General features: G+C 32.3%; 2 protein-coding genes across 5 annotated transcripts; one reads left to right on the forward strand and one right to left on the reverse strand.

The window, feature by feature from the left end:
- Nucleotides 1-19683, forward strand: spas (spastin). Of its 4 annotated transcripts, none has more exons than XM_085189168.1 (10): nucleotides 1-614; nucleotides 785-955; nucleotides 1189-1356; nucleotides 10279-10466; nucleotides 12581-12772; nucleotides 13025-13139; nucleotides 13514-13656; nucleotides 14041-14431; nucleotides 14960-15136; nucleotides 15388-19683. In XM_085189168.1, exons 1-9 carry the CDS (start codon nucleotides 152-154, stop codon nucleotides 15121-15123), a joined length of 1995 nt encoding a protein of 664 aa, XP_085045294.1. In that variant the 5' UTR covers nucleotides 1-151; the 3' UTR covers nucleotides 15124-15136; nucleotides 15388-19683. The 4 variants fall into 4 exon arrangements, with proteins under 4 accessions (XP_085045294.1, XP_085045296.1, XP_085045293.1 ...); XM_085189167.1 differs by having other exon boundaries at nucleotides 2-614; nucleotides 12569-12772; XM_085189169.1 differs by lacking the exon at nucleotides 1189-1356 and having other exon boundaries at nucleotides 2-614; nucleotides 12569-12772.
- LOC146536653 (odorant receptor 70a-like) lies at nucleotides 18169-24597 on the reverse strand. Its single transcript, XM_085189171.1, has 8 exons — nucleotides 24061-24597; nucleotides 23253-23390; nucleotides 22835-23003; nucleotides 22231-22343; nucleotides 21840-21939; nucleotides 21416-21520; nucleotides 20739-20894; nucleotides 18169-20365 (listed from the first exon to the last, which is right to left on the reverse strand). Exons 1-8 carry the CDS (start codon nucleotides 24450-24452, stop codon nucleotides 20312-20314), a joined length of 1227 nt encoding a protein of 408 aa, XP_085045297.1. The 5' UTR covers nucleotides 24453-24597; the 3' UTR covers nucleotides 18169-20311.
- Between the last annotated feature and the right edge of the window lie 32 nt (nucleotides 24598-24629).

Below are 24629 nucleotides of genomic sequence, written 5' to 3' on the forward strand. Positions count from 1 at the left end.
ATGCAGTTGTCAAAAATGTCAATAACTCTTCAGTCATCACCATGTACTCTTGCTGTTTTTAGATTAATAAGTAGAATAATAACCGCGCGTGTCTTTGTTGTAAAGTATATGGCTTTTTGGTTTTGAACCAGGTGGGACTTAAGTGTTCTTGATGGTTTCCGGTGACGATTTCAATGGTGGTCGTTTACCGCGAAAAACTACTAGGTCCCCGAACCGAAAATCCAAGAAGACTGATGCAGACATAGCGAAGGGTTCAGCGTTGCGAAATGATTCGCAACCTTCTGTTCATAAAAGAAATCTTTATGTGGTTTCGTTTCCCATTATTATTCTTTTTAATTTACTGAGGTCTATTTTATACCAGTTATTTATTATTTTCAAATATTTGTATTCGGCGTCCCATCGTTTTATTCATAGGCCTCGTAAAAACGGTGAATGTAACTTAGAAGTGGTTGTAAAGGACGGTGTTGTGTCTACGGAGATCGCAAACAGTGAGGAGATGTCATATGTAAACAATGTGGGTCCAGGAGATCCACTCTTGGCTAAACAGAAACATCATCACAGAAAAGCTTTCGAATATATTTCAAAGGCGCTGAAGATCGATGAAGAAAATGAAGGTAAGACTTGCTATGTAGAGATCTCTGTTCTTTTTGTTATAATTAACTGTGTTGTATTTTTATAATAGCAAAAATAATAGTTGTTAGCTTTTTTTAGTTTTATGTATAATAATAGGCTTAGATTAGCCTTTTTACATTAGATCAGTAAGTAGGTATATTTATTAATACAGGACAAAAAGAACTAGCAATAGAACTGTACAAGAAAGGTATTTATGAACTGGAACGTGGTATTGCTGTTGACTGCTGGGGGGGACGTGGAGATGCCTGGCAACGGGCGCAAAGACTTCACGATAAAATGAAAACCAACCTAGGCATGGCTAAGGACCGATTGCATTTTCTTGGTAAAATTTTATCTATATATTTATTTAGTTAGTATGCGTTCATTGTTTACACTGCTACATTTTATTTTCAGCCTTCTTAGTTTATATTGTGATTTTGATTGTACAACTGAATTTGGCTGTTTATGGCATGATGAGCTTCCCTGTTTCCTTCTCATGATAAATACTTATCATAAAACACACAGTACTCTTATAATTTTAAGGTTTAATAAAGTAAATGTTGTCCCTCAATGTAGCCAACCTAGTCGCCCTCAGTAAGTTGGGCGTAGAGAGTGAGCCTGAACGAAATGACAAAAAACCTACGGAATCTCCTCTTAAGACACGAAGGCCCTTAGAGAAGTCCAAGACAACGCTACTAGCACATACAGAAAGTAACAGTGGTCAAACGAAGCCACCAAACGAAGGTAGAATACCACAATTGCTTTGCTTCGTTTGACATAACCTACTGCAAAGTTTTTGGAAAATCTCATGAATTTCACTTAACCCCAAATTTATTAACAGAAAAACATCAGGTTGACAATTGGAATGTTTTATAGCAATGTTTGCATGTGGGTTCACTGTGCTTGCAAAATTTGTTTTTTTGCTTTCTGTGTGACACAATCATTATTTCTAGTTTTGTATAGAGATAAGTGTTTAATTTACATATATCTTAAACATATTAATTAATCTTTAAAACTAGTTAATTGGAACCATTTATGTTTGTTAATGTTATTAAAGTAGTAAGTAATAAGGTTTACATATATGGGCATGTGCAATGGATGAATATAAAAAAAGGAATTTAAAATATGATTCCATAACCAGTCCATTATAATTAATATGTGCATGTTTACTTTGTACAAAGTAAATACTTCATACAACATTGCATTGAAAATTCATTCACAAATATTAATAGATTTAACATTACTAACTTAATATATTACATCAAAAACCAAAATCACAATGTGTGTGATCAAAAGTCATATATTTAAATTAGAACATATTTTCTATTCATTAAATAATTCATAGTAGATATAAAACAAGGTTGAAAGTACTAGTTGAAAATATATTTCCAAGGAGAGATTAATTAAAAACCTCAGCAGGAAGGATTTTAAAAAGAGCACTAAATACGAACTTGTAGCGGCTTTTGTTTTCAAACAAAAGATAGTACTCATTGAAATTGCAGATGCGTCATTTTATAGTCGGTTTAGCATGCAGAGCCAGTTGTATGCAACCTTGTTTACTGAATGCTGTGAATATAGGTATTATACATTAGAAGCAAGATGAGGAATACTGACATTTTGTATTTTATTTTCAACTATTCTTGATGAGGTATTCTTGGAACTAGTTGGTTTTATATTTTTTTCAAATAATTTTCGTTTAAAAATGCTTTCATTATATTGCGTTCCATGATTGACATTTTTTAGATTAGTTTTTAATAGTTTTTAAATTTACGTCTCTTTAATAATTTTCGTAATTCCAATAAGTTAAATAACGGATTTTTTTTACTTCAAACAATGTAATTAAAAGCAAAGTCGAAGGCTTATTATAGTTAAAATATCATTGAACACACCCTCGTCCCTAATAGCGTACCTTTGTACGTTTGTCATACGAGCCGATGTAGAAATACGTCATTTCCGAATACACGGTCAGAATTACATCGAATAGTGCGTATCATGTTTTGCCGATATTTCACGTTTTATATTTGTACAAATAAAATATATATGTATACAAAAAGAAATTTTCTAAACAAATGTAGTCATTCGTAATGTCAATGACGCTTTAACTTAAATAATCTTAATACATATACATAAAATTGTTTGCTTGTCTTCTAAGAAATTAAATCCAAATAAAGTATAGAACGAAAGTGTCTAAACGCTAAGTTCACATAGGTTTCCTCTGGCCACAATGCTATACGTGAGATTTAGCGTAAAGGTAAAAAAATATATATTAAAATGCCGAAGCTGGTGTTAAAATTTTAATATGCTTCCGCAATTAATGGAGGTTCCCAAAATTAAATTACTTGGAAATATCACGGCAAAACCAAGGGCAGATAAACTTCAAAGCCTAAAATTAGCAGTTTGCCTTGCTTTTAATTAATTTTAAAAATTCAAAATGTCAACTGGAGAAAGACATTGTTTTCTTGAATATGTTGCAAAGCCACATTAAAAATAATGAAAATATATATAAATATAAATCAACTTCACGCTGTATCCCGCACACAAGAGGTAGGCAGAAGGAATCTAGTGTTAAGATACTCCGAGTGGGGATCGAACCCACATCCAGTCACGTTTACTGGTAGACATTGTGCCCCTGCGCCACGACAACCCTCAAATAACATAAATTGATACAAACTAACCCATATATCGTTCGATTGTTGCTCAAAATAGCCATGTTTGTAACGGCCTAGCTTACTCAAGTTTCAGTCATTCGTATAACTTTACGACTCATATTCTAAGTATAGCTTCAGCATAAGCATTTATTTAGCTTTTGAAGCAAAAAAACCTTCTAGAAATGAAAGGACGTTTTCTACATGATTCATTACGCTTTACGCCAGGGTTTGGCTTAAAGAAAAAATCTTCATTTATAAGGAAAAAAAACGTAGAAACTCTCTACACATACATTTTACACTTCAAGATTCAATTACGGTGACGTTTTACGTTTTTTACGTTCTTATATTAAATTTTCAAAGAGCTTGCTTCTTTGTACGAGGTCAGGTTTAAATTATTTTATTTCTTTTTAAACAATCTTTTGAAATCGTACTTGAACCCTTTAAAGTTTGAAGTTACGGGTGAAATTAATCGATGGTTATTTTTACAATTCCACGTTTTCCTGCTAGGTATTTTATTTGCGAGGCCATTGTGGTCCAGTGGTGTGACTAACGCGACGGTTGTGGGATCGATCGGCACGGGAGAATGAATTATTATTTATTAATATTTTAATTTCTTCGATCTGGCACCGACGCAAAAGCCCGGCGTTGAGTTCCGCTAATCAATGCGCAATGCCTCGGTAAATTGGATGGAAAGTGGAGAGCGGAATGTCTTAACACTAGGTTCCCTCTGCTTACCCTACTGTGTGCGGGGCAAAGTGTGAAGATGATTGTTTTTTATTTTTGTATGAGAATTAAATTCTAACTAAAGTACGGAGAAAGCGATGAAGCGGATACTCAACGAGCGATCCGTTTCCGTTTGACTTGTATTCCCACAATGGGCTCACGTTACGGATGGCCAGGCGCCACCCAGCTGGTTCACCTGGCTATACGAATGGGACCTACATACATTCAATATACTTACATTTCTATTCGTATTTAGTGCACATATTATAATTTAACAGAAGTAACTCGAAAATAGAACTAGGTTTTTCGGAAACTTTAACAAATATATATTATGATTTAGTTTATATTTAACTTCAACTGTGTGTTGATCAAATAAAAAGTAGAGAATCTCTTAGTTCGGACTATACTATAAATACTATAGTAGGCAGTATTATTTCTTTTTTCGTTGAAACGTGCAATAGGTTTTTTGCATACTACTTAAAAGTTTGATTAGATACCGTATTTGAACTTGCTTATAAGTACAAAATGTTTTTTTTTAGAGAAAACCTTGGGGCTATACCTGTAACGACTTTTAAACTAACTAAAAACTGTCTCGAAAGTTACAAACTTTTTTTGTTAAGTAAAATTTATATCCTACGAAATATTTCCGAAAATAATCGAACCCAGCCCTACCTAAAGATTACATAGCAAGTGTAACCTTTAGGGAAAAATAAGATTTTATCTGACATACATTATCTTAATTATTTCACACGACTACTTATACATCTTTATTGGAGACGCACGCAAACGAATGATTGATTATATGGAAAAGACATAAATGTCATACAGGTGATTACATACTCGCCTTATACACATCACCTGCCCTATAATTAAGCGTAAAGTCCATAATTTTTAAAATTGCAATTGAGATGATACTTGCACAATAATTTTTGTTTCAGCCAGTTTGACGTTTTATATAAAACTATCGCCCCAGACGCGGCTTCGCCCGCTTAAACTTATTGTTACGTTATAGCCGAATTCAATAAATTATTAACTTAAGCCTATCTGTTATTCTGATTTATAAGCTGTATTATTTTAATGTTTTATCCAAATCTGTTCAGTAGTGGCTTAGTGCGGTACGCGTACGAATAATATTCGATTAATAATTTTGTGCCACCCATATCGATTATTTGTGGCCTCAGTGAAATAATTATATGATCCTGTAAGAGTTCCGTTTTTACCTTTAGAAGCACGAAATCCTAAAGAAGCTTAATAGAAGACAGCTCATACTGAAATTATCCGAGAAAACTTTCAGTGTTTTCATTATTTTTCATTAAAAAGGGTATTGTACGAAAAAAGAGACGTAAAAGAAAAACAGCGCCGTCTGACAGACTCGCACAAAGGGAAAGGTTTGAAGACCTTTCAAGCGCTTTTTGGATATGAAAAGCAGACTTTTAGATTTTTATTCCAAATTAATATAATATTCGAGCTCAACAACCTCGTTATTTTATTTTCGCTTCAACAAATATGTTCATTAATGTTTGCGAAGGATTTAAATAAACAAATATGTAAGAGTATTTGCTTGTCGCTGTTGACTGAATTCTATAAATGAAACAAGATAAATCCCTTATTTCCTCACGATGTTCTAATATAAATAATATTTTATATTATTATTGTATTTACATATAATTTTACGTAAAAAGCTGTTTTTCTTTTACATAAGTCTTTTGTCCTTGTTTTGTCTAACCGTTCAGTTAAGTTATAATATGTTTAACATTATTCTATTAGGTACAAATTTTTCATGAATCGTTGTAGGTAGAGGCCAGGCGTTAGCACAAGCGTGTGACTGTAAACGTGACAGGTTATTGGTTCGATTCCCACTCGAGAATATTAAATACTCGTAGTTCCATTTCTTCACTGTGGTGTAGAGAGACAAAGGCGCGGCGGTGAGTTATTCCACTCTACAAAATGGAGAACGGAGTGTCTAAATACTAGGTTTTCTATATCTACCCTGCTATGTGTGGGATACATAGTAAAGCTCTAATACGTAATACACATCGCATGTTATAGATATGTATATACCTATACGAACTACACGTCTGCTCTTATTATTATATAAGATCAAAAATTATAGAAGCTAAACAGGATCTAGTAAAGACATTAGAACTCATCTTCTAAAGGGAAATATATTTAATGTTATTATATTTTTAATGCGTAGATTTAAGATTCTGGGATGAATCAAATAATCTTACTTATATAGTGCCAAAAACTCAAATTACTGTGTATTTTAGTAATTTTCATTTTTAAATAACACTTACTTATTAAGAGTTGAATGATCAACAGAAACTTGTAACATTTACGAATCGTTTAGTATTGTAATGTTATATTTCCTTATAAGTATTTATCTTTTATGATTTTCTTGTAGCTTTCTAAAAGTAATAAAATTTTTAGGGTTCCGTACCAAAAGAGTTACGGGACTCCATTTCTAAAACTGCTGTCCGTTCGTCGGTTTGTTGGTCCTTCCGTCTGACACGAGTTTGTATCTCACGAATCGTGATAGTTAGACAGTTGAAATTCTCAATAACTAAGTTTGTTGTTTGTAAATATGGTGGTATTTGCTCGTTTTACGTGATACATTATGTAGAGTCTCTAGCTGAATAATTTAGAAACATATAGACGATATGTGTTTTTATCTTGTTTTTAAGAACGTTAACCGCCTCCGTTAGTTAACTAGTTATAAATTCACTTTAAAAATAAATTATTAAAATAAAACAAATATTTAAGTGGAGCTCCCAAACAATAAAGGTGATTGTTTGCCTTTGATTGACGATGATTTTTAAAAAATAATGTTACGGAACCTTTCGTGCGCTACCCCAACTTGAACTTGCGTGGTTTTATTAAAAAAAATTACAGTATTTGGTACGATAAATTATAACTTTCAAAAAGATGGCTTGAATTTAAACTTTCAGTATGCTATATGACTTTTCACAATCTTTGGGCAACTTTTCCATATAAAAGCTAAAAAAAGGTGAATATAAAGGATAATAAACATTTTTACATAAGAAAATCGTATTTATGATATGCGTGAGCTTAGCAGTAGATAAATCGATGTTGAATACTAATATATTGTTTCTTTGATGTAAGCTATTTGCTAGTGAGTTACATATTAAACGAGCAAAAGTAATATTGAATTACTTATTTATTTTGAATTAATGCATAGGATTAGCCTTAAACCTAACCTAAAAATACAACTTTAAACTATAATAAAATAAAAATATAATCTATTAAAATAATCGATAATCGATAACAATTCTGCTTTTAAGATTGCGGTTTTGCATCGCATAGTTGAACACCGAAAATCCCGCCATCTTTTATTACAACATAAACCATCGTGGGTGGATTTTATTAAGAACGGAGAAATTTAGGTCTCGGGCGATATGTTATTTAATCTTTTTATTTTGCACGAAGGTGTGCCTGACAATTTGCGTCCCAATTTCGTAACGTTTTTTTACATTATTTGATCGCGTTACAGATAACGTTTACAAGGCGACATATTTAAAGGTAAAACTTGTGATATAACCATGTATGTATGCAGTTTAAGGATGTTTTCTTTTCTTTTTTATATGTCACGCTGTTTATCACGCAGACAGCAGGGAAGGCAGAGGGAACCTAGTGTTAAGACTGCGTTCCCTATTTTCCTCTGAATTCTGGAGACAATGGCGGAACTCAACGAAAAAATGGAAATATAAAAATATAATTTAAATATTTCATTTTGGGTGAATCGAACCCACAGCCGGTCGCGTTTACAGTCACACTTTATGTGCCTGCGTCACAACGCTCTCGTTTTCTTTTTCTGATGTTCCAATTTCAATTCCGATTATAAATTTAAATAATTTATCGATTTAACGTCGTTAATGTTAAGTCAATAAATTATTGCTTAAAATCTAAAAATTATCTATCCAATCCATTTTAATGACAAAAAAAGATTTGAAAGAGCTCTGATACATTAAGACTTAAATGGAATTAAAAATAAACATCACCATTTTACCTTCTAATTCACGCCATACATTTACCAGCGAAAGCAATCACGAAATTTCGTCTAAATCGTGATTTCAAAGTCTCAAAAGTGCTTTATAATACTCATCTAACACTATAGACTATAGCTTTGTATAGATTTGTATAGCTTTTCTGAAAGTCGTGCAAAAAATGTCAATAGGGCTTCTAGGCACTGTTATGCATCTCGGAGTGCAGATTAAAACTTGCCTGCTCTCGATTGAGGTACCCGTCAGCCATTTCAAAGTTACAAGTAGGTACCTAGTAGATACCTAGGCGTGGGAGAACCGCAAGGTCTCTTCGACACGCTATACATAATATATAAGTCAAGTAGTCTATATTTTCTGTTGCTACTGTCGTTGTCAATATATTTATTCGTTCAACCGTTCAATCGATGCAGAATGGCCGTATAAAAAGTTTTTAACTTTTAGTAATTGATCAACTTTTTTCTTTTTTAATTAAATTAGAAGGTTTTTCCATTTTTAAAGGCAAATATTACTCAAATTTGAGTTATAATAATAATTGTTTAGGTATAAATATAATTAATATTGTAATTATTTTCTTTTCCTATGTTTGTTTTATTTTTACATAATTGATTATACAAAAAAGTTGATTATTAATGCAAATAAAAAAAAATGTCCTTTTTTAATCTATCTATTAAACAATTTTATTTTGTATATCAATGCACGAATATTTTATCTATTATTGAGATTACAAAAGATTGAAACAATTTAAAACTAATATTCTTACCTAACCTTGAATATATGAATATTAAAATATTAACATATTGTTCAGAGAGTTAACATATTGAGGTCGTCGTTACGCAGAGGCACAAGGGTGTAACTGTAACGCGACGGTTGTGGGTTCGATGCCCACTCGGGAGAATGAATTATTATTATTAATATTTTAATTTCTTCGTTCTGGCATCATGGCCAAAAAACCGCCCCAATCCAATCCGCCCCAACACGCAATGCTTCGAAAAATTCCGCGAAAAGTGGAGAAAGGAGTGGCTTAACACTAGGTTCCCTCTGCCTACCCTTTTATATGCGGGATACAGCGTGAACCTGATTTGATATTTTTATTTATATTCATATTTTATATCTACTGATTTATATAAATAGTTTCTCTAATTCTGCCTTCTGGCATTTAGTCTAATAGAATAGTTATTATAGTAAAATCAATTCGGCTCGCCCTCTTTGTTTGACCGAAATGCAAATCTTCATCAGTCGAGACTGCACCGCGCCACAGCTAATCAATTATTAACAACTGTTTAATATAAAATGAGAAATTCAAACGAACGCCTCGTTCCTACTTGCTTTTTGTATTGATTTTATAGTATAGCTATAGGATTTAATTTTTTATCTCTTTATATATATGTTTTAATGGTGTAGGCGGAGAAACCAAGAGATTTCTCTTTCTTTTTTTTTAAATCTCTTTTTTTTAGAAAATCACGAACCAGTTGCAAATTCTATTATCCCATATAGTAAATGAACCCGCAACCACTGACCGTTTCAATTAAAATACTTCCCAATTGTGATTGCGATGTCGTTGTTTTTAATTAAAATTCATGTCAATGAAAAGAGAAATACGATATCATTTATTGGATTTTTTTAATGATTCATCTCCATAGCGTGGGCCTGTACTCAATTGATAACAGTAAAAATCCTGCGCTTCATTTATTAAAATTTCGCTTCAAATTTTATCATAATTTTATATTCGTATTATATAAAGTATTTAAAGTATTGTAGGCCTGCCAGTTGCAGCGGCCAATGCAAATGTCGACGTCGGAAATAGAAAGAGTGATCTTGGCTCCGCTGGTCTCGCAAATTGTTTTAATTAATTATTTTTATCTTTGATTGACTTTTATTAATTTTTAATCAATTCAGCCTTATAGTGTTGCTGCAATATAAAATTTTGAGACAAATTGAGGTCATACTCCACTTAATTGTTTTCAAGGTTTATCGAATTGTAAATATCAGAGTGTGGATTTACCTTTATGGGTGTATTTATAATAATATAAAAAGATTTTTTATATACTTTCATATTAATGTCACCATAGATTATTTTATCAACAGGAAAATTTTAGCTTTTGAAAATAACAAAAATCTAAATTATTATATTAATAATACAAAAGGTGTCGCCAGTTAAAATTACTAAGCATGCTCGATTGCATGTGTAATGAGACGTCTCAAATACTACACGACGTTAACTATACTGAAATAGCAATAGTTAACTTTTATATTTAACGTAAACTTTTCTACAGTGGCAGGACGCAAGTTAACGACAGCCGGTCGGAGGGTTCCCAGTGGTGGAGGACCCTTGATGAAGTCTCAGACGCTGCCAAGGTCCATGGGAAGATCGTCCTCCCAACCGAACAGTACTAACGGTGGCTACAGTCGATATCCCATGAAACCTGCGTCTACACCGCCTGCAGTGAAACGTCAGCTATCTGTAAGTTACTAGTATAATATATTGACATTTAAAAGTAAAATATAGTAAATGCATTTAAAGTATTGAATTGTTTTAGGTAATTTTAACATAATGGTAAAATTTTAGTTACGTTTTCTTTTTTCTCTATAGGTCCTTTCTTAATAAATATATATCTTGCGCCATAATATTATTATTAAAAATGTTGTGCAAGTCCTCCACTATCTATTCGTGTCGATTAAAGTGAAAGTTCAGAGTTACTTTCGTTCAAAAAAGTCTTTTGGCTTTGTAATATATCGGCGATTTAAAGGTATTGCATATGATTAAAAAAAATTTATTATAGATATATAGATTTTTTAGCTTCATGTTGTATATAGCAGAGTGGGCAGTGGGAACCTAGTGTTAAGACTCTCCGTTTCTTTCTTTCCGCCGCTCGAGGCATTGAGTGGCGGAACTCAACGCCGCACTATACAAAAACGAGAAAAGAGAATGAATTTTTTAGTATTCTCATATTAAATAATTCATTACCTTGAGTGGGAATCGAACCCACAATCGTCGCACTTACAGGCACATGCATGCACTGCGCCACGACGGCCTCAAAAAGAGTAAAAACATAAATTTAAACTTATTACATTTTTGCATTTAAATGCTTAAAATTAAGTTATAAATTCTGAAATATAAAACTTAGATAATTTAATTTAACGATAAAATATCGTACTGTATCCATGACATTAAAGTGTAAATTCAGAAAGCTTTTCGAACTCATTTGGCACGATACCTCTAGTGCTGTGTCAAACTAATTAAATAGTTCTCGTTAAAAGTAGAGTTCTTGTTTATTCAACGCCAGTTGGGGGTCAAAGTTAAGTGTGTGGGGGTCTTTGTGTGGGGTCGTTCCTCCATCTTTCCAATAAAGGAGGTATTTACGACTTATCGCCAACATAAGAGCTTTGATGTGGATGATATTAAAGCTTTTAATACATTTTTAGATTTTCGCAAGGCGTGGGTTAGAATCGTTTTATGAACTGATTTATATAAAACTAAATTCTTCTATATTATATTAAATGAAAATATATTTATGTACACATATTCTCATTTATTGGCGGCATTTCAGGTAATAAAAGCAAAAATAATGTTTTTTTAAATGTTTGTTTATCTGTGCACGCTAATCTCGGAAATTCATACTATGCATATATTTTTGGCTGATCGTAAAAAAACGTTTGCCTAAATTAATTGCCTGTAAAGAAACCTAAAATGACTAATGGAGACTGACATAGAAATGTTAAATTATATTTTTTTCTTGAAAGTGGGTGCGTTCCAACCCTTTATCCCTTACGCAGTGTTTAATGTGTATAGTAGGAATCCAAATTTAGTACTTATTACGTAGTATGAGTCACGATTCACATACTACGAATTTAGCATTAGACTCAGGGTGTTTGTCTCAAGTCAGTCGCTATTATAAAATTAGATAAATATGTTTTTTAAGTATTTTCTTTGTTGCTTTAAATTTGTTTATCTTATAAATCACTCTAGCCAGAGATCGATCTTAAGATGTTGTTTTCGTTCATAGATATGTATTTTTTATAAAGGGCCTTGGTCTTTTATTGACATTTAAAAAATATGTACTATAGCATTTTTTCCAACTATGTAATATTAACATTTTTATTTTAAGAATAATGAATAAAAATCATTCACTAACCGATTGGCATGTCACTCACCTCTCATTGTTAAATGTAAACTAATTTAATAAATATGAAGTGTATTCATAAAAATTAACAAGTATGTATTGTAAGGACCTGAATTACTAAACACTGTTATAATTACAGTCGTTAAACATATAAAAAATGAAAATAAATAATGCTTAATATAATGTTCCAAGTGGTTTAAATAATTTATTAAAAAAAAATGAAAAAAATCAAATCAACTTTACGCTGTATTCCACGCACAGAGTAGGCAAAAGGAACCTAGTGCTAAGACACTCCGTTCCCCATTTATTTATTAAAGCTTATAAAAATACGCAAAATAAAAAAAAATGTCTCTAACATAAACAAATAATATATTTTTTAATACCGTCAACATCAGCTTCACTAACCATTGCCCATACATTAACACACTCTTCTCACGTATAGAGCGCGTATCAGGTACCAGTGAACGGATCGCCGGTGCGGCGAGCGGTGTCGGGAGGCTCTCAGAGAGGAACGCCCACGCGTAGTAGAACGCCGCAGCCGGCGCTGGCAGTGCGCGGCGTTGATCCGAAACTAGTTCAGCTTATTCTGGACGAGATTATAGAGGGAGGGCCGAAGGTTCATTGGGATGATATTGCAGGTCAAGATGTAAGTCACCTTATTACTTCTATGGTGTTTTTTAGATATTAATAATTATTTTATCATTATTTTTTCACTATAAGTATTAGATACAATTATTTATATTATAGTGTTTTAATGTATAGTTACTTTATAATTTTCACTTATAATTTAAAGAGAACTCAATTTTTTCTCTTCCCACAATCTGTAAATGAGAAATCTAGAAATGTTATTCTCATTATAGATTCAGTATTAATGAACTTTATATTCTTATAATTTTAGGCCGCCAAACAAGCGCTACAAGAGATGGTCGTACTGCCATCTCTGCGGCCTGAACTGTTCACCGGACTCAGATCGCCAGCTAAAGGACTGCTGCTATTTGGACCACCTGGAAATGGTAACTTTAATTTTATATCAACTTTATAAATATAAATGTTTATGTAAATTAAATAAATATGTTTTTTTTATTAAAGAAGAATGCTTAAAATGTACCAAACATTTTATTTTCCTCTTAAAATGTTTTATGCACGAGTTGAATCTAAGTAACTTAACTTAACTCGAGCTAAAATGAAGATTAATTGATTCTACTCTATAACATAAAAAATATAAAATAAGAAAATATATTTGACGTTGTCGTACATAAATAAAACTGTTGTGAAATTTATGTTATTCTATAGAAATGAGAAAAGACTAGCTGCATTTAAAAAATATTCTTCAATTTGAATCATAGTAATGTATACAATATTAATAAATTTAATGAACATTTTACAGGTAAAACTTTATTAGCACGATGCGTGGCCGCGGAGTGTTCTGCGACATTTTTCTCTATATCAGCGGCAACGTTGACCAGCAAGTATGTGGGCGACGGCGAGAAGATGGTACGAGCACTGTTTCAAGTGGCGAGGGAATTGCAGGTGAATATTTCATTTTATATAGTTACAGTACTGTCGATGAGTTGTGGCCGGTCTAAAGTGAAGTTTATTGAACTTTTTCGTATTGTACACTAGGCATATAAATAATCAAAAGAACGAAACATTCTTTAATAATCTGCCTGTTTGGTGTTTAAGTTTGTGCATATAGCTATTAATATATAGATAGTTGTTTTTAAAAATTATGGGTTTGACCTGGAGGTCGATGGATTCGTTCCGGACGAATATGGACGGTTCAGAGTGGACTCGAAAGAGCGAACTAGTTTCATTTACTCGCTAATGGTGAATCAAAGTCCGGTCCGTGTTGAAATACAGCACATTTACAATTCCAACGCTCACACCAATTAAAATACGACAACTCTCCTCCAGCCCTCAATAATATTCGTGGACGAAGTAGACTCGTTATTGTGCGAGCGCTCCTCGAGCGAGCACGAGGCGTCGCGCCGCCTCAAGACTGAGTTCCTGGTGGAGTTCGACGGTCTGCCGGCCGCCGGGGCCGACCGCCTCATCGTCATGGCGGCCACCAACCGGCCCCAGGAGCTGGACGAGGCGGCGCTGCGCCGCTTCCCCAAGCGCGTTTACGTGTCGCTACCGGACGCGGCCACGCGCGGCGCTCTGCTCCGTCGCGTGCTGGCACGAGGGGCGGCTGCCTCCGAGCTGCGGGATGGGGAGCTGGCGCGGCTGGCAGCGCTCACTGACGGTTACTCCGGCAGCGACCTCACCGCACTGTGCCGTGACGCCGCGCTCGGCCCTATACGAGGTGAACCATTCACATATAATATGAAATATACGCTCAATAACACAACTACACCGGTCTGCACTCCTTTAAGAGAGCAGCATGTAGGGTAAAATATTTTACCCTGCTGCCTAATCATACGGTTTAGACATAGGATTTTTTTTCATTTCACGATTTTTATCCGTACTGTATCACATGTGACGCAGTTACTAGTAAATACCAATAACGTACCTAAAAAAATACTGTTAAACGTTGTCGATCTGCAAGTTCATTCTCAAAAAACATCCCCAGACCTTCCCAGAACGAGAAAGGGATATATCTCGTTCTATTTTTGTCTATAAAAGTCACTTTTTAATATTTGTATTTTTTTTCTTTTAATTATATTAAGCTATTATAAAGTAATACAATCGTATGGCAATGAAATTACAAAAACTATGACCTTTCTTATATTTCATAATAGAATTTATCATATTAACTATTTGTACTCTAATATTATAATATTCTAGATTAATTTATTCATACATGTATATATAATATATAACTCTCTAACAGAGCTGGATCCAGAGGAGGTGAAGTGTTTAGACCTGTCCCTGGTGCGCAGCATCACGTACCAGGACTTCATGGACGCGCTGAAGCGCATCCGGCCCTCCGTCTCTCCACACAGCCTCGTCGCCTACGAGAAGTGGTCCGTGCAGTACGGCGAGCTCGGCGTTTGAACTTTATATACAGGTAAGCCATTACAATACATACTCCAAGTTTCCGAAATTCCAGTTCTCCTTCAGCCTTTTTGTGTTCTCTCCATGTGACCTTCTTGTCTAAAGGCATTTCCAGACACTCTGACAGTTTCAGTTTCCAGATACTGTTTCTCGCCGGGGTAACATCATATTATTTAGTTTCATTGGTTGAGTAAGTCTCGCCTTTTCCGTGAGCATGTATTTTATACTTACATATTGTTCCTAATTTGGCACATTTCTTTCCAGGTGACTGGATAACAATAATTGTGGTGAGTCAATATTAATAAGGAACACGTAATGTATTAATATGAAAATTAAAAGGATCGATTTAATTTTCATTGTAATGAAATTATTCCAGAAATTTTATATATCGCTCAAATCTCCATACTTTCCCATTGAAATTCCAATGTATTATGTAAACACTGACAAGGTGGAGTGTTTTGATGTTATCTATTTTATGTATTTTGTTGTAATGTGTCGTAAGAATGTATTTCTAACCCATCTAGTCAAACAATCAGGTTTTGACGGTAGTTGCCAAGTATAGCAGTGTGGCCGTATTATAATATTCTTAAATATGTATTAATAATATTTGATCTCTTAACGCCCCACACAGTGGCGAATGTGACCCGAATCAATTTAGAAGTTGCTTTCAATGTTTTAGATGTAAGGAGAACGCTTACGCACTTCACACTTCCTCATTGAATCGGGTAACATTTAAGTTTTAAACCCGTCCATTTGAAAGGAACCTAGGAATGAGTCGTTGTAAATTTACGTCCTCATGATGTTACGCTTGTGCTTCTGGCGTCTTTGAACTGATTTTCCCGAAAGCTTAAGAGGTATGTTATAAAATACCTAGAATATTGTTTTAAACCGGAATTTTTAAAGACATCTTGCAAACCAGGCCAATGGAGGCTTATTGTTTTTTGATTTAAATAAGAATAAAATTGTTATAATGTATTTATTATAAAAAATTGGATATGAATAAACTTTTATTTTAAAAAAGAGATCAAACTACTGAACAAACGTACCCTAGCTAGAACAGAGTCGGGTTTAAAATGACAAAACACAGAACAGCTCATTTCTTCTAGATTTAAGTATTTTAAAATAACTTTTTATATAAACTTTCAGACATTGTTATTTTCACACACGACTTTGTTCTACGTATCGTAGTGGAAAACTGGAAATGTTGTACAAATATGTGTTTACCGTTTAACAATTAGTACCTCAACGTACGTGTATGAACTTGTGTTGCAGTGGACGTCGCTTATTGAAATTTACAATATTTTTAATAATATTTATTTTAGTACATATCGATGATCCATTGAATATGAATAAATTCTTTTCTGTTTAATATTTTTTTTAATTATATTTATTATATTAAATATGCAATTAATTATTGAGAATCAATCAAAATGAAATTTAATCTTTTCTCTAAAAGTCTTGGATCGTCGAATAGTTAGTGTGTTGGATGTAGATAAATTAATATCCCTAGAGTAGATTCATGATATTTTCGTAGAATATATACTTATGTGGGGTCGTGCGATTGTCTCGAAATTTCTAAAAAAAATATGTAAATATATTAATATCAATTAATTAATGTCAAAAGTGCTCTGTGGCAACGAATATGAATTAAAAAATACTATAATCAGCTTAAATAATTTATCAAGTCAATCGTGCGCCTTACATCATTATTATAGAAAACGATCCATTTTAATTTTGTTGTTGTTGCAATTATTCTAATTCTGTTGATTATTGATTATTATTTCTTTTTATTATTTTTATTATAGAATTCTTGCCATTGTGTTGACATTTTTTATAAAATTATATCAAATTTGCTGCGAATCTTATGAATAGATGGTTATTATTATTATAAACGATGGTTATTAAAAGACATAAACGGGTAGCTAGTTTACATTGACTTAGCTGAAAATGGAATAATTATTTGCTCAAAATTGTGTTATCTATTTGCAATTTGGGTTCTGTGGTCAAATAAAATATATATTTTCATAGTTTCTTGTTGTAATTATATTTATAATTATATATTATATATCTTTGCTCTAAAAATATTATTGGGCTAATATCGAATACTGGACCATACAATTATTCGTAGTTTCGACATAGTGCCATTAATCAGGCGGGATGATTTCCCACTACAGGTTAAAGATACAATATGAACTTGTAGATAAATGGAATAAATTTTTTATTCGCATAAAATTGTATTTTTTACTTTTAGGAAGTTCTTATGTTTAGCCTGTGGTCCATATATTCGGGCCATGGAATAAAATTCTATATATCATAAGGTCACAGTTCTAATTTATTGTTTGTTTTAATTTTTTAAATAATTTTATTTCAAGTAGTTAATTGTACTGCTTACAATTAATTTTGTATAATAATAATTATACCAATATCCTATTTATTTTATTACACAAAATCCAAGGCCCGATTGAAATTAAGATTAAATAGTATTTACTCGCTCGTTAAGTAACCTTTTTGGAATATTAACAAAGTACCGTTTTACACTAAATTATTTATTATCAGCATTTAGTTTATCTGATTAGCATTTTTATAGCAATTAGATACTATTTACTCTTAAAATATCCCATACGCTAGCTAATGTAGTTAATTTTCTCTAGTAATACTTAGATTATTCTATAGTAAGAATGACAGCGACTTCTGTAGTGCAGTTGTATGTAGATGCAGAATATGTTATGCTTTATTCTATTTTACTATATACAAACGAATATTAACTTTGTTTCTTAGCTATCTATATTAAGAAAATGTATGAATTAATTATCTGTAGACATTAATTATATATTACTTTATGCTTAAAAAGTTTTTCTTGTATCAATTTTACCTTGATTTTTTTTTTCTTTCTAACAAAGGAATCTGTCTGACACGTTTTTCTATAACTTTTATATTTGTATTATATATATCGTATAAATTAATTTTAAATTCTAATCGTGTATTTTTCTAACGATGCTACAGCGTTTACAATTTCTTATTGTTAAGTCTCTTAAGAAAATATGGGTACATGAAATTCGAAATTGATTTATTAAAACAATTGTTTAATTAAACTTTTTAAAGGCTTATGGGTACTCGTGCAAAAATATTGTGTATAAATTATGTATTTTAAAATTTTCAGTGTTGTGATGGAATTATTTTATGTAAGCATTCGGTTGTGCTTGAATTTTTTAAAGCTTTTCTAAGTAATTATGAATTTTTATATAGAATTACGCATAAGAATTTGTTACTGCATTTTAATATTCTTAATCTATCTTAAACGCAAATACGCAGATTTTTAATAATATATAGGTTTATGTATATGATGTACGTAAATACCGTGTAATCGCTTCGTTGTATTAATTGTGCAAAAGTATTTTTTCTTTAGTATTATATTTTAGCAAAATACATTTATATGTATAAATTTTCTCGCTATATCTATGTTATTGTTTTTTTTGTTATTAATAATTATTATGGAATTTAAACTAATTCTAATTTTATTATGGCATCAATCATAATAAACACTTCTGCAAAGTGTTGAATTTTTAATTATAATTTTATTCATTTGTAATTGTTTCGAAATCTATATCTCGAAATTATGCACCGCTGTGATATAGATGATAATAACACCATGCCTTAATTTGCTTTACGCATTTTTACAAAATAATTATAACAATCGATCAAATTTCAAAATGGCCGCCCACATACCATCACGCCGCTTACATTTTTATTTAGAACCTTTTAATAATCTCTAAGATTTTGTTGGTGATATTTGTTTGGTTTATGGACGGCCGATATCATTTACTCTGAGCTTCTAAATAAGTAACGATATGCGACTGATTGTTACCATATTTTAATAAAATAATACCCGTATGTGTCGAGTCTATTCTTTCTTTAATATTAAGTATTGAGGGTATTTGTTAAGGTTTTATTCTAAAGGGTAGTAAATTCTTTTTGGGAAACTTCACACGCGTGTGCGTTGTTTTCCAAGAGATGGGGACGTTGTTTGGGTTGAAAAGTGGTTGTAAAATTTTGATAGAAACAACGCGAGTGGTATGATTGTTTACTTAGATTATTTTTGCTTGGCACGAGATCTGTTTATGCTACAATTAACTGATGATGTAAAACGTATGTACATCAAGTGTGGCTGTGAGTGTATAATATCTGGCTGTGAGATAACACATTTAAATGGATCGCTTCCGCTTTGTTCTCAGAATCGCTTTGTGCCTTTTTCGTTTTTGTCTGTCAAAACTTAATTAAAAATATTAATTGTAGCATAAACCTGGTGCCAGGTGGTGTGGGATGTGATAGGAGATTCTAAAACATGGTTGTTTCTTCACGCTCGTCTTTATTTAATTTAAGCGCACGAATTTACTGACTTGACTAAATCTATTATTAGTTAAGCGTCGTTGAGTGTTACAAAATGTGTATTTTTTCATAATTTTTCATAAACTAAACACTTTTGCCTAAAATGTCGTGAATGTACTACACAACGCATATGTGATACACGGTTTACCTATGAATAAAACCATTAATTTGTGATTTGGGATGTTTTATTTATAATCCTATAGAACAATAATATTATTTTATTAACTATATAAAATTAAATATTATTAAAAATCCTATTAAAAGAAAAAAGGATATGGCATTCAATGGTATGTCGCTTGTTATTAAACTAGATTCACGCTGTATCCCGAACACAGCAGGCAGAGGGAACTTAGTGTTAAGACACTCCGTCCCCCACTTTCTGTCTAATTCTGGAGCTATTTCGTACTGAGTGGGAAAACTCAACGCCGCACCTTGGCCTCGACACCAGAGAAAAAAGAAAGCGAAAGAAAAGCCGGGAACGGGAAAACTATTTAAAAAAAAAGTATATAATATTCAAAAGCAATCAACATATTTATCAACAAAAACAAATAATCCGTGTTATTAGTCAGTTGGTGCAAATAATGAAGTAGATAATAGTGTTGTATCTATCTACCCACGTACAATATACCTAATATACGACTTGTGGGTATTTAAGATACAAAAATTGTATAAATCATATGGTTTTACTTGTAGCTATATGCTAGACATTATTAAATTCTTTCTAAAACTATTATGTACATTTTATAAGACTTTCTAATAATTTAATAAATTATAAAAGGGATTTGAAAATAGAAAAAAGAGGCTATTTGTTAGCTTGATTAAGCACTGCAAAATATGAATACGACATGCGCAGTACCTGAAAATAAAAAACAATATTAAAACGAAAAAGTGATACCTTCTCAATAATTCAATCAGGAGTTATTAATTTTGCTGGCAACACTTTCATTATATGGCTGTTAACAGTCATCCCCAGTAAATGTGTTCTGTGGTCATCCCTATGGGGTTGATGGCTGGCATAAACATAAAAATACAGGTGTCAAAACGAGAATTATAATAGAAAATGCATTACATACAAAATGCTACTTTTATTAAAATGTTCCTTCTATGGAAAAGGAGTCTGAATGTCTCCAAATCTTTTAGTTTAATTCATATATAAAGTTAATAAAAGCTACATACAAACGTTTATGTTTAAAGTGAAAAGAAAGATCTGTGAAGAGTAAAGCACTCACCGACACAAAAGTAGGCCGCGAGAGTGGAATGTAATGGCCGGCTCTAAAAATAATGGGTCTTTTCATACAATCCATCGCGATAACGATGGAACTTCTGAATTTGGAGTCTTGTTCGTACCACGGGCATTGATAAATCCACTCCCGTAAATCTTCGCTCTGAAATACATATATACTTTCAATAGTTTTATGTTTTTCTTTAAAAAAACATTAAAATATTAAAATCTTTTTAAAGTTTTTTTCAGCTTCACGCTGTATTCGCCTCACACAGCGAAGTAGGCAGAGAGGAAACCTAATGTTAAGACACTCCGCTCCCCCCCTTTCCGCCGAATTGTAGAGTCATAAGCGTGTGACCTCAATACCAGAGCAAAGAAATGAAAATATTAAATATTTTATTTCCTCGAGTGGAAATCGAACCCACAACCTGTTGCATTTACATTCACACTTTGTGCCCCTGCACCACGACTGGCGTCAATTAAATTTAGGTACCTTATTATTTTATATTTTTCATTCAAATAGTTCAGTTCAAGCTGTTGGTAAGTTTCCTATTTGTAGTGTACTGTTATCTCCTAAACATAACTTGATAGTAGAATCTAATTCGTTTTATTTTGGTCTTAATAAATAAAAGTTTACTTTTATCTCTATAGGAGCTATTTAAATATAAATAATAATAAATTTACTTTAGTGGTGAGTTCATTGCCACACCAACAGTACAGGAGCAGCTGAGACATCATCGTCACCATGTAATTTACCATTGAATAAAACTGTACGCTGTCAGGCTCGGTCTGTTAAATGGAAAGATTTGCGTTATATATAATTTTATTTTCCTTTATACTTATGTAAAGATTTATTAAAACTTAGATTCACATTATATCCTAAACGGAACCTAGTGTTAAGACTGTTCTCCATTTTCCGCCGAATTCTAGAGGTATTGCGTGCTTGGTGGCGGAACTCAACGCCACGCCATGGCGGAGAAATTTCCGCGAGAATATTTTCATATTAAATATTTTATTTCACCAAGTGGGACACAAATCCACGACCGTCGCGTTTACATTTTCACGTCACTCTGTTATAATTTATTTACAAATGTATCTAATTAATTACTATTGAAATGCGCAGTCCAATGATGCAGATGATGGCGACAGTTCCGCTCAACTGGAAAAATATGTTCGCGTGGTATGTGTTCTCAAGCAGCTCTATAAACCTGAAACATTTGCTGATATGTTTGACCTGTCTGTGTGTCTGTCGTGGACCCATAGCTACTGAATGAATGAACCGATTTGAATGCGGTTTTTTTAATCGAAAGCCTCGTTTATATCGGTAGTTCTCAGTTATGTTTTATGAAAATTGGTAAGGTATGTCGATTTTGGCTTTTGAGATTTTGCATATATGCAATACAGTTACTTATAAAATAAGTAAAGGTATTTCTTTTTAAAAGAGATTTGAATAGGTATTGATATAGAGATATTATACTTAAGTCAATGATACAAAATACCTGATGACTTGTTGATGCTGATAGATACATTCCTTAAATAATTTATCGTTGTCGTTAATCATTTTCTTCTGTAAATTGTGATTTAATTTTGCTGACTTTGGAACGCTTTTTAGCTGTAAAAGTCATAAGCTACATAATTTGGGCAAGTACTGTGTGTTTATTATCTAAGTAATTAATTTAATAATATATAATTCTACTTAGGTATAGTTAATTAATTTTTAACTAGGTTATCTACATATCTATATTTCAAAATCAATGAGTAGATATTATTTATGTACCTACCATTAAAATAAAAAGCAAGCTTTTTTATTATGAAGTAATATTGTTACAACAAACATAAAAATTGCCATAAAATTGAATTAATTGACAAATAAAAATATGTAAATATTTAACTAAAAATTGTACTCTACCAAAGTAAAAACTGTAATACTTATATAAAATTAAATAAATATTTAATTTTCTTGAGTGGGGATCGAACCGACAACCAGTCACACACTTCTGCCGCTGCGCCACGGCTGGCCCAAACATAACATTATTTTATTGTAAATACAATAAAGAATATTATATTTAGAAAGAAGAATAAGATAAGAATATTATATATTACCTTTTTTATCTTATCAATAATGATTTCTATTTGGGCGCATCCAAATATAATCATTGATAGCGTCGTGCTGTCTACCGCGAAGAACAGCAAAGCGCTTATATACACACTTATTATCTGGTACAAATATCCTATCATATATTGAGTAAATATATGTTGGGACACAGGCATCCTGAAAAAACAATGTGAATGAGTGAGGGAACCTAGTGTTAGGATACTCCGTTCTTCATTTTATGCCAAATTCTGGATGCATACCGTGATGAGTGGCGAAACGTGCGTGCGTGCCTTTGTCAGAATGAAGAAATGAAAATATTAAATACGACATCGTTTTTTTTAAATTACTAATATACTGAAATTTGATTGATTAATACACAATATATTGTCGAATTTCTACTACTAGATGAAAAGTTAAAATGCTTACCATATTTTAAAAGGAAATGACCTGGTGTCTGCTTCATCAAACCACGGCATTATAGCCCATAAAGTACACGTCATGCATGCACTTAGCAAGAAAAGTCCGCATAGCCTTTTCACTCTTCGAGCATTTGCTAACAATATCCTGAGAATTTTTAATGAGTTTTTAAAAGTGATTTAAAAATAAAAAATGAATTACAAAATGAAAGCTCCATTTCTTTTGAATATAATTTGTTATATGTACCTACCTTCCTAGTAAATAATTTAGTAAAAAATAATTAAATGATTATTTTATTTTATACTAGCGGCCCGCTCGCGGTTTCACCCGCGTGAACTATGTTATTATTAATTTCTGTCTTCATGAGTACGTCTTAGTGACGTCTATGCCAAATTTGAGACTCCTAGCATTTGTAGTAACGAAGTTTCATACAAGCTTTCGACCCCAAAAACAACCCCTTAGAAGTCGAATATTGCCAATTCCCGTCTTAGCGAGCACCTACGTCCTATAAGTAACTCCTATGCAAAATTTGAGATTCCTAGCACTTGTAGTTTCTGAGATTTCGTGATGAGTGAGTGACCTTTCGATTTTATTTATATATAGATATTAATATAATAATATAAACTTTATAGTTTAGCCCACATTACAAATGTCTAAAAAATCATATAATATACTGAGACAAAGATTTGAACTCGCGAACAGTGCGTTATAACAGCATCATCAATAGCATCAGTGCATGTGTGTTCAGAATGTTGAATCTTGTATATTACAAGATTAAAAGTATTGGTAATATGTGAATTATTTGTTTTTCACGTACCCATCATGAACTGTGGATTGCGATGCAAAAATGTCAACCACCATAAATTCAAGTAGCTTTTTTAACTTATTTTTATTTATAACAAAAACTGCAACTTTATAACATACTGAAGCCTGCGTGAAGAATAAGTAAGACGCCTCCGAGACTTCATCGAGATCTCCCCACACCACTATTATGTAGATCAATTCAAATAGCAAAAAGGAATATTGCGTGAATAAAACTATAGCTTGCTTTAGTTGATGGAGAATAACATGGTCTCCAATTCGCAACCATATTGATAGCCAAATCAAAATTCTCTTTGGGGTGCTGAGAAATATTTCAATGTTGCCTTTCATTTTGAAACGACGATTATTGACCAAGTATTGGCTATTTAAGCTATGTTTATTCATCATTATTTTATGTTAGTTAAGACTTAAGTTCTACTGTAATGTACAGGATGTTTGGTTTGAAAAATAATGTTATTTGTATTGTAATAGCGTAGTTCAATTATTTACATGTATTATATTTATATTATTAGTAAATATTTTGGTACATTCTGTATCCTGCATATAACGATAGGCAGAAGCTAC

The sequence above is a fragment of the Heliconius melpomene genome, chromosome 8 (assembly GCF_056956725.1).
Source record: "Heliconius melpomene rosina isolate 202511_hmr_F chromosome 8, ASM5695672v1, whole genome shotgun sequence".
Classification (NCBI taxonomy): domain Eukaryota; kingdom Metazoa; phylum Arthropoda; class Insecta; order Lepidoptera; family Nymphalidae; genus Heliconius; species Heliconius melpomene.

Coding starts and splice junctions, on each gene's coding strand:
- spas (XM_085189167.1), top strand. CDS start 152: ATGGTTTCCGGTGACGATTTCAATGGTGGTCGTTTACCGCGAAAAACT. Junction 956..1,188: donor GGACCGATTGCATTTTCTTG/GTAAAATTTTAT, acceptor CCCTCAATGTAG/CCAACCTAGTCGCCCTCAGT. Junction 12,773..13,024: donor ATGATATTGCAGGTCAAGAT/GTAAGTCACCTT, acceptor TTATAATTTTAG/GCCGCCAAACAAGCGCTACA.
- LOC146536653 (XM_085189171.1), bottom strand. CDS start 24,452: ATGATGAATAAACATAGCTTAAATAGCCAATACTTGGTCAATAATCGT. Junction 23,004..23,252: donor TCATTTCCTTTTAAAATATG/GTAAGCATTTTA, acceptor TTGTTTTTTCAG/GATGCCTGTGTCCCAACATA. Junction 21,940..22,230: donor CAGCATCAACAAGTCATCAG/GTATTTTGTATC, acceptor CAAATGTTTCAG/GTTTATAGAGCTGCTTGAGA.